The sequence below is a fragment of the Physcomitrium patens genome, chromosome 9 (assembly GCF_059467195.1).
Source record: "Physcomitrium patens ecotype Gransden chromosome 9, ASM5946719v1, whole genome shotgun sequence".
Taxonomy (NCBI): domain Eukaryota; kingdom Viridiplantae; phylum Streptophyta; class Bryopsida; order Funariales; family Funariaceae; genus Physcomitrium; species Physcomitrium patens.
In genome coordinates this window covers 7,453,762-7,466,133 of record NC_143418.1, presented here as the reverse complement: position 1 = coordinate 7,466,133, position 12,372 = coordinate 7,453,762, and the positions used below count along the sequence as shown (strand labels likewise).

General features: G+C 44.4%; 2 protein-coding genes across 5 annotated transcripts; both read left to right on the top strand.

The window, feature by feature from the left end:
* The first annotated feature begins 372 nt into the window (after positions 1 to 372).
* On the top strand, positions 373 to 7,906 carry LOC112286236 (uncharacterized). 4 transcript variants are annotated; one of them, XM_090253069.1, is made up of 13 exons: positions 373 to 1,131; positions 1,560 to 1,720; positions 1,868 to 1,938; positions 2,089 to 2,684; positions 3,062 to 3,323; positions 3,496 to 4,165; positions 4,458 to 4,553; positions 4,959 to 5,139; positions 5,241 to 5,336; positions 5,437 to 5,503; positions 5,885 to 6,056; positions 6,311 to 6,745; positions 6,862 to 7,906. In XM_090253069.1, exons 1-13 carry the CDS (start codon positions 1,000 to 1,002, stop codon positions 7,298 to 7,300), a joined length of 3,378 nt encoding a protein of 1,125 aa, XP_090109195.1. In that variant the 5' UTR covers positions 373 to 999; the 3' UTR covers positions 7,301 to 7,906. The 4 variants fall into 4 exon arrangements, with proteins under 4 accessions (XP_090109195.1, XP_024383709.3, XP_090109197.1 ...); XM_024527941.3 differs by having other exon boundaries at positions 498 to 1,131; positions 1,868 to 2,684; XM_090253071.1 differs by lacking the exon at positions 1,560 to 1,720 and having other exon boundaries at positions 988 to 1,131.
* Positions 7,907 to 8,569: 663 nt separating this feature from the next.
* On the top strand, positions 8,570 to 12,372 carry LOC112286237 (uncharacterized). Its single transcript, XM_024527945.3, has 5 exons — positions 8,570 to 9,271; positions 10,256 to 10,556; positions 10,753 to 10,911; positions 11,070 to 11,377; positions 11,534 to 12,372. The coding sequence occupies exons 1-5, from the start codon at positions 9,071 to 9,073 to the stop codon at positions 11,759 to 11,761; spliced, it is 1,197 nt and encodes a 398-aa protein (XP_024383713.1). The 5' UTR covers positions 8,570 to 9,070; the 3' UTR covers positions 11,762 to 12,372.

Genomic DNA, 12,372 nt, shown 5'->3' with positions numbered 1-12,372 from the left:
GCCAAAATGTGGTACAAAGTACAGTGATACTAACAAAGGGCGAGAAGAAACAGGATCAGCAATGGCTGATAACCACCTGAAGTCAGGGGAGGTGAGTGTGCATCTTGAGAATGCAAGCGGGATTTTAGGGTTTGCAGGCAGCAACGTTCTTCTGCAGCGTGTCTTTCGGCATGGTGAGAAGACCAGCAGTGCTCTGATCCTAACCCCTTCCGCACCAGTCCGTCCGTCGGTTTGCTTCCGCGAGTAGGTTCATGCAGCAGAGCTGAATGATGCTGGAAGGAGAGATTCCTGGACGAAGCCACGAACGGGCAGACGCGCTCGGAATTGGAGTATAATATGTTCCCGCCCGATGAAAGTCCAAATTGCGCGTGTCGGCTTGCGCTCAGCCAGGGCATGACATCATCCCACCTCCCCGTCTTGCTCGTCCCTTGCCTTGGCTTGCCCTGCTCCTTCCCGCCCCCACGTTATTCTCTCCCTCACACAGGACCACCCCAACCTGCAATCGTCCCGTCCTCCTTCCGCTTCCACATGAGCTTTCTATCCCGAACAACCTAGCTATTGAATTAAAGAGATGATCCGCCAAAGTTTGTAGTGTGAATGGATTTAGTGTCGGAAGTGAGGGTGGGCGTGTGTGTGTGTTTGCGGGGGGGGGGGAGGGGGGTTGAATTTCGGTTGAATGATTCTTGGAACGAATAGAGCATGCAGTGAAGTTTTGAGAAGGATTCTGGTGTATTTTGTATGGTTTGGATTGAATCGCATCTATCGTTGTTTGGAGTCGTAGACGGGACGATGTTCGGGATTTTGTGTTCTTTGGGAGTGTGAGGGTGTGGTGATTGAGTAGAGGAAAGGGGTGGTGAGGAGTTGTACCTCTTGTGCGACCAGTGCGACAAGGCGTGGACAGAGAGCAACAGACGGAATAGGTTTACAGGTGCGAGTTCTGGTGCAGTGAAATGCTTCTTCGTAGGAACCCGCTTCCACGTTTTTCGTGTTGGTAATCGAATGCGTCAAGTGAAGATGTTGACTCGTGGTAGCAAGACTGCGGCTGAGGAGGTTGTTAGGAGATTCGAGAGTTGCGCAGACCTAGCGTCGCCTGACAAACGAGAGTCCATCCCGCTTGTTACAGATGTGCAGGTGTGTGTCAATTCTCGTCGTAATTCCCTCTAATGACTTTCGTAAATGAACTTGATTTTGTTTGCACTGACGTCTGCCGTACCGGAGCTGATTATCGTTTTAACTCACACCGGTTGTATTACTTTCGTTTTGGTACGCGTCCCTCTTTTGTCACCGATTAGTTTGAAACGCTGTCAGAACCTGTTTCGATTGTGTTGGGAGTTGGTATTCGATTTCAATTCTCGTGGATGCGATGATCCCCCACGAGTTACAGACCAAAATCAGGAATATTGATGCCACTCTGGCGATGAATCTTCAGCCGGTTGCACACCTGTTTAAATGGACAACGTCACGGACGTAGTGCTCGAAATCTGGATGATGCATTCACATTATATTGCAAGTTTACCCATGAAACGCAGTTTCTTAGTTAAGTGGGATCGAGTGTGCAGGATTCCCCTGTGTTCACGTTCTTGTGTGATTTGTCGCCAATCCAATCTGCAAAATCGGTGCATCAGGTCCAGACATACAACGAGTTGATGTTCCCACCCGAACCTCGATTTTTTGCTTCTCCATACAGTGTGAGAAGGTCCTCTTCGCGTGCTTTGAAGAGGTATAAGGGAATCACTGTTGGTGATGATATTGTGGTGTAGCTTGTCCTTTGTCGTGTTGGTTTGAATGCCTTCGTTTTGTGTACAATGTTTTGAAGTCTTGTACTTATACGATCAGAACACTTAAATAGGACGTTGTATGTGATTAGGGTTGTGGCTGCTGAACGCTTCTCAGTGCAAGCTCAAGCTGAAGGTCAAGAAAACCTTATATGGCAGTCGGGTATCTCTAGAAACACCCTTTCTGACAACTCAATTTCTCCATCCCCACTTAGTCGACGCTCTGACGATCATCATGTAACTCTTTGCTCAAGCGGACCACCAGAAGAAGTGCCCGCTTCCCAACCTAATAGTGCTAATCTTGTTGATGAAGGGACACTTGCTTCAAACTCCATGCAACTGAATTCGGAACCCACATCCTGCAATATCAACGAGACGGTGGCCACTACCACCACCAGTTTACAGACTCAGTTTACGGATTACCATCAACCGGCCCCGGCAGTATCTGCAGCGATGCCCTCGGAGATGGTTAGTTGCATTGATTACGCAGGAGAAAATACTGGTGGAACAAACACCGAACACATTGAAGTGGCCGAAGGAAGGCTATCCTTTTCTAGCGTAATGTCACAGGCGAATGATTGCGTGTTGTCGGGAATTGCAAGTCAAGAATCACCTCCGATCCATGACAATCAAAACCATGTTACTATGATATCCAGTTCTCACAATGAAGACTTTGGGTTGAACTGTAATCCCATTGCGAAAGGTAGTCCTGAGCTTGATCAGGACACTACAGCCATGGCATATTTTCTCGCTGGGAACCGGGGCCCCGGACAAGAGAGTGGAGACGATGAGTGGTCAGAGGATCCAAATGAGGTGGATGTTTCAAGGTTGCCATTGCAACCTACATCTGGACATGCTGAGAATCAGTCTGACATGACAAATGGAGGCTCTGGGAAGCAGGATTCTCAGGTGCTTGATGCTGTGTCTTCTCTGCCTGGATTTCGTTCCCCCTAGTGTGGACAGACGCGAGAGAGGCTCAAAATTAATAATTGTCAATGCTAGCCATGATCCCTCTCGTCTCTCCCAAGGGTACGGGAACTCTGTTTTCTGGTGTTTTGATGCTTGAAGGATATTTTCAAGTGGCGTGTGAATGTTCAGCAGGTCCTTGTCCTTCTTGGGTTCTTGTGTCCCGCATCTATTGTGAATAGGGTTGGAGATGTCAGAAACTATTGCCCTTCTTAGTACTTCATGGTTTTTGCAACCGAGTTTTATTCTCATCTAAACGTTCATGACCTTGATGTACAATAGATTGTAGCGCTTGTCTCATTCTTGCGCACTATTTGCAGGCTAATACCTCTAAACAGCGTGGTTTTAGAAGACGGTGCCTTGATTTCGACGTAGCAAGAAGAAAAAGCTTTGGCATCACGAGCGGCAGGGAATTTCTAGACAGTAGGCTTAAAGATTGCAGTGGAACGGATGGAAACAAGACATCTTCTGTTCTTAGCGATGTAGGAGCTGCCAATTTAGATGCAACAACAAGCGAAGTGCAGGCCGTTGGGGATGATTCTGCTCTTGACCACGATCCTTCGAGGACAGTAGTAGCATTTGGTAATTACACCAAGGATGAGTTTTAATATGATACTTGCGGATACGTCCTCACGAAGCAATTCTGTAGTTACTGAAATTTATTTCATTTTTAACCTTTAAAGTCCATATTCCAGGTTTCACCGTACATGGGGTAAACCTTGGGAGCATAACTAGTGTTTTGATGTTATATCAGGAGCAGGGAACCCTGCATGTGAGGATACTCTTGGAGCTGCCACTACGGTGCAACAACTCACAAGCAGCTGCTACCAAAATAAGGTGGACATCGCACATGCCAAAACGGGCGAATCACATGCTTGGAAGTCGCATAATAGTGGGGTTACAGGTGGAATCAATTCACCAGAAGGTGTGAGGCGTAGCCCCCGCGTTCACAAGACTGGTATTGGGCTTCATTTAAATTCTTTGACAAGCTCCATGTCCTTCAAGCGGGATCCTCCATCTACTGGAGGAGAAAGTTCCAAAGAAGTTTTGGCAACAGTGTTGGGCTTACAACCTCTGGCATCAAGTCCCAGGGGAGATTTGGTTAGTGCAGGTTTTCCCGCAATTCTGAACCAAAATTATACTCCAAGAGCAGGGTCTTTGTCGAAAAGGACTGAGATGGAGACTGCTAAAGCTGATACGCTATTTCCTTGTAACAACACGGTCTACGTTTTAACCCCCGATTCTACGAGACTGGACATTGATAACTTTGGAGTTTCTTCGGTAGAATCATTACCTTTGACTTCAGTTGTAAGTCCTCGAGGTCGGAAACGATCCAGACCTGATGAACAGGATTTAGTTTGGCAACGGGAGGGGGAAGTTGACGATGAACTTTTGGACAGTCCGCAGAGCTGTAAGAATAGACGGTGAGTTGTTCATTGACTGTACTCTTGTATGCTTGCAGGTGTAAAGCAGACAGACGTTAGGACCCAGGGAGAGAAACACCCTCGAGTGTTTGAGTGATACTGTTTTGTGCAAGGCTAAACCTTGTGCCATCTTTCCTCGAATTTCACTGAACTCTATCCTCATAATGCTTTCTCTTTATTGTTGTGAATGCTATGCCAACATGTCAATATTGTTAGGAAAATCTTGACATGTTGTGATAACATTTCATATCACAATTTTACATGTGCTATCTAATGTGATATTTTATCGCAGGTTATCCAGACGGAAATCTCCTAGGTCTCATCAAGCTGAGAAACCAGGTGATGGCTGCAAGCGCTGTAATTGCAAGAAATCTAAGTGTCTCAAACTGTAAGTTTTCCCTTGTTTGAATATTTGTATTGCATTTTGTTACATTTTCCTTGCGTAGTGCAAATTTCTAATCTATCTTGTCTCAATTTGCGAAATTGGCTAGTACTCCGTTAATTTAACACGCAAACGATTTAGGGGTCTCGCACTTTTATTAGATGCTATATAGTAATGGTTTGTTAGAGGATGCCTTGTAGAACATGGTTTTTAGGTCATGTCCATACAATTATAGTTTCTGATATGCTTTTTTTACTTCAAAGCTAAATGTTAAAACATTGAACAGGAGAATCTTTCAAGTAGCCGAATTGCCTCGTTAAGAAAATTTGATTTTTTTATATTTTTTATTGACCAGTACCGTAGGGAATAAAGAATTTTACTGTAACCGTTTTGTGGCATTCTGCTAAGCAGGTATTGTGAGTGCTTTGCTGCGCGTCTATTTTGCGTGGGTTCGTGTGCATGCCGGAATTGCTTCAATAAACCTGAATATGAAGCGACAGTCTTAAACACCAGACAACAAATTGAAGCACGCGACCCATTGGCATTTGCCCCCAAAATTGTTCAGGCTGCCGAACCTACTCCCATCCCACGGGTAATTTCAAACTTGGCCCTCCAACTGCGGTAAATCTGTTATGAACCTTGTTGATGAGCAACCAAGATTTCTTTGTAGCTTATGGTGTATGGGCTGTGTAGGATGATGCTCTGGACACTCCAGCCTCGGCTAGGCACAAGCGTGGTTGTAACTGCAAAAAATCACTTTGTCTCAAAAAGTACTGCGAGTGTTACCAGGTACTTACTATCCTTATGAATGATGAGTTTAACTGTTTTTCCTGTTGTGTAGAACCTTTATCTCATCAAATTCCTAACAAAGTGCCATTGTGGCGGACAGGCTGGTGTTGGGTGCTCAGAAGGGTGTCGGTGTGAAGGCTGCAAGAATATGTACGGCAGGAAGGAAGGTCTGCATTCCTCCACGCGATGGCCTCTTGTTTTCTTTTGCAATTATTAATAGTTACACCTAAACCAAGGTTTCTTTTAAAGAGAAAGTCGTAATAGAGTTTGTTTCACTGATTTTCTTCTCGTATCGTCACAGAGAATAATGCACTTATTGATCCTGTCAAATTTATGTTTATTAAAGTAGTGCACAGAGTTACGTTCCATTATATATCATGGAAGAGTTTCCAAAGATCTGAACTATCGAGCTAGGGCATCGCATTCCCAAAGAGACTCTTAAGCGGCACAGTGCTGTTCAATAACCAAAATCGTTTGAACTCTTGAGTCAAGGGCCTCTCTTAAAAAACTATACAATGTGTTTTTTACTTGATATTGCGGAAATACAGGTCCCGAAGAAGGTGAGGGAAAAGTGGTGGAACATGCTCACTCTGCTTCAGAAACTTCTCAAGCTGAAGTCACCACTGAGCTGTTCAAGAGTACGAGTGGAGGAACCGATCAACTTTGTGATGATGAAAAATCAAATCTTCCTCCAATCACCCCTACATTCGCACGTGGCTGGTATTTGATCTTGTATTAAATACTTGTTTTATTAATTGGCTCTGAAGTGTAGCTCATTTTAGAGCAATGTGTTGATCAGGGAGCGCATTTTTTCTTCTCTTTTATGTCTTTCGTTCTGTTAACGCTGTTTTACGTCTTCATGGTTCACACGTTTGCAGTTTAGTACTTCTACTCATTTTTCTGATAGTGTGCATTGTCTGTACTTTTTTGTTGATCCTTGTGAATGCAATAATATTTGTTTTTGCCATTTTCAGGCTTGGTGGATCCATGCTCCGACTGAGTTCTTCAGGGCGTAAGCGTGCTTCCTCGGACGAGCATTTTGCGTCCCTCTCAGCCCAGCCATTGTCAAGGCCTCCCAACTCCCCGACCATATTCTCGAATACTTTGGATAGTTTTGATTTAGCGCCCTATCCTCAAGGAGACACAGACTTCTCTATGAATGATGTTGATGACTCCCCAACAACAACCCCGACGTTTTCGCGGAGTGGCCATGCGTCCTCTCGCTGGGAAGGTTTGAGTGACTTCTACCCCCTCACCCCTCTACCTCTGACAACCTTGCAACAAACCCCAGACTCTTCTTGTGTGACAATTGAACGATCTGGTACTTCTCCCGCACTCGTTATCCAGATGTCCGACTCTTCACATCGTACAACCTCTGCGACGAGTGCTCAACATCACTTATCTGCAAGGTAATACTGCCTCCTTGAAACTCTAGATTGAGATGTGGGACTACATGCTCGTGCACATTCATATTCAATTTCTACAATGAAGAATCGAAATCCTCAGCGTTGGGTTCCCTTTGCAGAAATTGGTCTCCGCGCACTCCAGGATTTAGACAACCGGCTCTACCTACCCCGTTTAGCTTCGATATGCCTCACCAAGCCCAGTTGTCTAGCACCGATCAGCTCCATTCGCCACTCACCTCCACGACTTACCCAGGAAAGAATCTCCAAAGTGAAGTAGGGTCAGTGACGGCGGCCCCCTACGACGACGACGACAGCACCCCAGACTCTTTGAAGCACGCAGACATTTTCGGATCCCTGACGCGAAGAACTCTGACTAAGTCGAGCTCTCCGAAGCAGAAACGTGTCACTCCACCCCAGTATAGTAGTAGGGAGCAAGCATCATTTGGAGGCGGTCGTGGGAATCCTTTGGCCACTCCTCCTGGGCTTAGGAACTCAAAAAAATTCATCTTGCAGGCATTACCACCGTTGCCGTCTGCCTCTCCTCTTTCCAAAGGCTGAAGAATCCGGTTCCTTCGACAGTAGATATTCCAGCTTTCACTCGCAAAATCATAATACCGCTGGACCCCAAGACGGACACGAGTCTCCAGTTTTTGCTTGAGCTGCTTGTGTTGAAGCGAAGTCCGTATTTCTTGCAGGGATTGTAGAGGTAGGAGTTCCGAGGACTACCTTTGAACTCGCAACGAACTCAAAGCACTTCGAGCGTGACCTGTACTTCACTAGATTTCGCATCGAGCTCTTCATGGATCCCTTTTTGTTGCTGGGCCACACAATTGAACCAGTCTGTTCTAGATTCTCCGTGACCTTCAATGCGATTGTAGCCAACACGAAAGGTAAGGTAGCTTCTCCTCGACTTTGTCATGTTCACAAAGGCGATACAAGTGAAGACTACCTTTGAATCATCTAGGTTTGTGCATGGACTTCATGCATAACGTGTGGATGGAGCCTTAATATGTGACCAAAACTCGAAAAACGACTGCGTGCAATCCGCCTCCGACCGTTTTCAATGTCAAGCACCTAAAGCTGACTTTTTCCTGGTATGAAATCTCACAAGATATGGAAAATCATCACTGAAAAGCTGCCTTTGATGAGTGAAGGTTTTACTCACTTTTGTCGTCTGGATTTCCATGACTGTTTTATTTCGTAAAATATCCTCATTATATCCACAACATAAAAATACTTTGTATCCGTATAATATTTAATTTGTGCTTTGTTTACAACTTCAAAAATTACACAAACTTGATGGTGTCGATGGACAGATGGCTAAAAGAATTGCAAAAAATAGAATTAATATAATGGTTGAATCACGCAACAATAATTCCAATGTATTTGTTGTTGAAACTGAAATTAACTTACATCTGTTTACTTTACACAACATTGATATTTGTAACAATAATAAACATACAGAATTAAACTAAGTTCACTTTTATGATGAACATTTTTTATTCAATTTTTTTTTTGGTTGCATACTAATAAACATGATGAAAAAGTAAAAATCTGCAAAAGAACATTTTGCGAATAAAAACAAGGTTTGTGACGTCGCCAATAAAAGGTTACCAATGTGCATGTGGCCAACTTGAATCTATAAATGCATAAAAATAACGGGAACGCAAAGGGACGCAATCGGAACCCGAGATTCACATGGGAACTCAGGGAACGGACAATGTTCCGCCTGCAGAAAGAAATCGGACGCGGGACAGAAAGAAAGAGACAAAGAATGAAAGAAATCGCGAGAGGGCGGGGGGACTTGGGTGGGGGGGAGGGGGGAGGGGACTTGGCCATGCCTCACCAGGAGGCATCGCCATCGCCACGACCATGATTCCCTCTTCCCTGTTCTCTCTCTCTCGCGCTCTTACTCTCTCGTTCTGTTTTGGAATCGTAGATTTCAAATTGAAGGCGTTTCGTCGAGTAAGCTTTCGCTTGCATTTGGATCGAGAGGCACACCGTTGCTTCGGTGCGGGGCTTTTCAGAGTCGGTAGCTTATCGCCTCCTGCGTCGGGCTCCGCGGCTGCTCGGGTAGACCGGGTTTTCGTTTGTGTGGGGCTCGCAGGAGGGAGTGTGAAGTGCTGGTCGAGTTCTGGTGATTGTTTTTTACAAATAAATTTGGCGGTGTGATTAGGTTGAGGTTGAGAGATTTGGCGTGGTAGGGTTTGGGAGATTGTTGGTGATTAGGGTTGCGGAGGAGACAGGGGCGCACCAGGCGTTGTGCAGAAGAGACAGAAGAGAGTCTGAGGTTAAAAGGGAGTTAGGATTTGGTGGTGAAGGTGGAACATGGGGGCGGGGACGAGGGCGGCGTCGGTTGGTCAGGAATTGTTTTTGTACGCCGTCAGCGCGGCCTTGAGTTGCTTGGTGTTGTTCGTCGGGCTGCGGCATCTTGATCCTAACCGAGCTCAAATTAAGAAGGCGCAGGAACAGAAGAAGGAGATCGCGAAGCGTCTTGGCCGGCCTCTAATTCAGACCAATTCTTATGAGGTAACGATTACTCGCTTTTAAAGAGGAATTTTGTGCACCGTCTTTGTCTGGGATTTTGTTGTCGTGAGTATGATTCTAGCTTGAGGTAATTGACATCGAATTATGGCATCTTTGGAATGGAAAGAAGCCTTCCAGAATTATCTGAAAACGAACACAGAACCTCGTTCTAGCCAAGCTCTCAATATCGTGGGTTTGAAGGAATGTTACGAAAGGTCAGAGTTTCGTAGAAATTATTTTGTTTAAGACATATCCTGCTTAGGATTGTTAATTTTTTGACGAGAACTTTGTCAGTACGTGCTGAAGAATTGGTTTTTAATCCTAGCTGTACACATCAATCCTTAAACGGAATGCCTGATTAGCTATGTTACCATTAGTTCTGCTAATTGCAAATTCTTTACTCGGTTTGATGTGATGTTTGCCCAATCTCTCCACGAGGTTTGTGTTTGAATTGGGTTGCCTTCTTTATGCGCCATTGGGACGAATATTATATATCGCAGAATTTACGGTTTCTTGTCGGTCAGGTTACTTAAGTCGCCTACGTGTTTGTTGAGGTTTCAATTGCATTGTCGACGTGAGGAATATAGCGAATTAATAGAAGTCGTCTTTTTCGCTTTTTGCTTAAGGTTAACAACTCTTACAGCTTCTCTTGGACATGAAGCCTTGAAGTTTTTACTGGAGCTTAAAAGGTTGTCATGCTCATAAATTGGGTATTGGAATGTCGTGGATAAGTATTTGGATGTCTACGTATGTCCGAACTAGCAGTGCTGCTCAGTGATGCTGTGTGACTAACCTTATCATGGCTATCCCCCAAAACCTTTCACGGTTTTTTGTCTTGGTTGTAGTGGTTGGCTAAGGGTTTGGAATAAATCAAAGCAGTTATCATCTTCCAAATTTGCCAAACTTCATTGTGATGGTTAACATTGGCACTTTTGGGAAAAGAGGTGCGCTCTTCGGGATTTAACATAATGAGATTGTGTTCTGCAGGACATGATAGCTTGTGATGTTATCAACCCAGAAGACATCGATGTCACTTTCAATTCCATTGGAGGGCTTGAGTATGTTAAGCAATCACTTCATGAATTAGTGATATTACCTTTGCAGCGGCCCGATCTTTTCTCGCATGGCAAGCTTCTACGCCCGCAGAAGGGTGTACTTTTATTTGGCCCACCTGGTACCGGAAAAACTCTCCTGGCGAAGGCTATTGCCAAGGAGTCTAGTGCTGTTTTTATCAATGTCCGCATCGCAAATTTGATGAGCAAGTGGTTCGGTGATGCTCAGAAGCTAGGTATAATCTCTTTAAGCGTGATTTCTCTTCTTGGGCGAGACTTGGTCTTAATGCTGCTGGAATACCTCATACGTTGTTGGTATTCCATGACTCCTAAATTATGATTGCATTTGGTGTTTGTTTTAACATTTATTCAGTTTGCGAAGGATTTGATTGAAGAACCTCATAAAATATTTATGTTGTCTCTGGTATGCAGTCACAGCAGTTTTTACCCTAGCCTACAAACTGCAGCCCTCGATCATATTTATTGACGAGGTTGATAGCTTTTTGGGACAGCGTCGTGTCACTGAGCATGAGGCTCTTACAAACATGAAGACGGAGTTTATGGCCCTTTGGGACGGATTTACCACAGATCGTAATACTCCAACTTCATGCAGCATGCTTTTCATCTTGTTAAGTTGTCCAGTTCGTATGAGCTACATTGGTTTTGGGGAAACTGAAGTTTTAATTATATGTTGGATTAGAACTATTCTTTGTTTTAGTTTTATTCATCCGGTTTTTTTTGTTGCTCAGAGAATGCGCGAGTGATGGTTTTGGCTGCGACAAACAGGCCTTGGGAGCTTGATGAAGCAATTCTAAGACGACTTCCCAGAGCATTCGAAGTCGGCATGCCTGACAAATCACAGCGCGCTAGCATATTGAAGGTTATCCTCAAGGATGAAATATGTGAAAATTGTTTGGATATTGATCAACTTGCAAGTCTAACTGATGGCTACAGTGGGTCAGACTTGACTGAACTGTGTAAGCAAGCAGCTTACATGCCCATTCGTGATCTATTGGATGAAGAAAGGGCGAACGGTGATGGCCTCGTCGAAGTTAAGGTTCGTCAACATCTATTATCCGCTATATATTGGTTTAGGAATTTTTTTTCTTTTCAAGTATTACTACGTCATTTTTTGCTGCATGGACAGTGATTTAAGTAAAATGTTTTTAAGCAATATGTATTCCCCGTGACGGACTTGATGTGATGGACACAGGGTCCTAGGCCTCTTAAGCAATCTGATTTCCTGAGCGTACTGTCAACTGCACGAACGTCGAAAACTGCTGCTTACGAGTATCAGCACAATCGTAGAAGTGCTGCGGGGGGAGCACAGACAAGGTCCTCGGGGGGATCTTCTGATGGGCGGGAAGATACCTCAGTCACCGACTTGGTCAAGCTTTTGGCCGCCTTCGGTGCTGCTAGTAGTGCTGCTAACAATCGGTAAGGTTGGGAATGGTGCTTTGAAGAGACCGTTTGAATGGCCCAAAGCAGATGAATCGTCACAGATTTTTTATCCATGTTTTGGATAAATTCTACAAAATTGAAATGCTGTCACTTTGTAAGGTGCAGTGTTGGATGCATCGCAATGTATATCCAAGCACCTCCACAGTGGATAGGGGCAAAAGTCGCGACAGACTTCTGTATTAGGGCCGTGTCAACGACTTCAAGAATGTCTTGTCATGGACACATGGTCTGTTAATAGTCATCTAGTTATTTTTGTATTTACTAGAATTTGATTGAAAACAGTCTCTGGAGAAAGGTGGTAGGTCAAAACCACACAAAGTTTGGGCTAGCCTTTAACCTATCACGAAAGCCATTGGTTGAATCTTTGGCCATTGCAAAAGATCTGTATCTAGTTTTCAGTGCGGTGTCTTTGTAGAGTTTTTCTCTGCATTTACATACATTTTTCTCTAGAGCTTCCATTTTATACCTGGCTTTTAGAATTTACTCTGAGAATAGAATGTACGATGGTTAAAAGGGAATGGGGTGTACTGCCCCCGCTTTATTTTGATTGTTCACCCTATTTCAGAAATAGTCAATATGTGTGGCAATGTG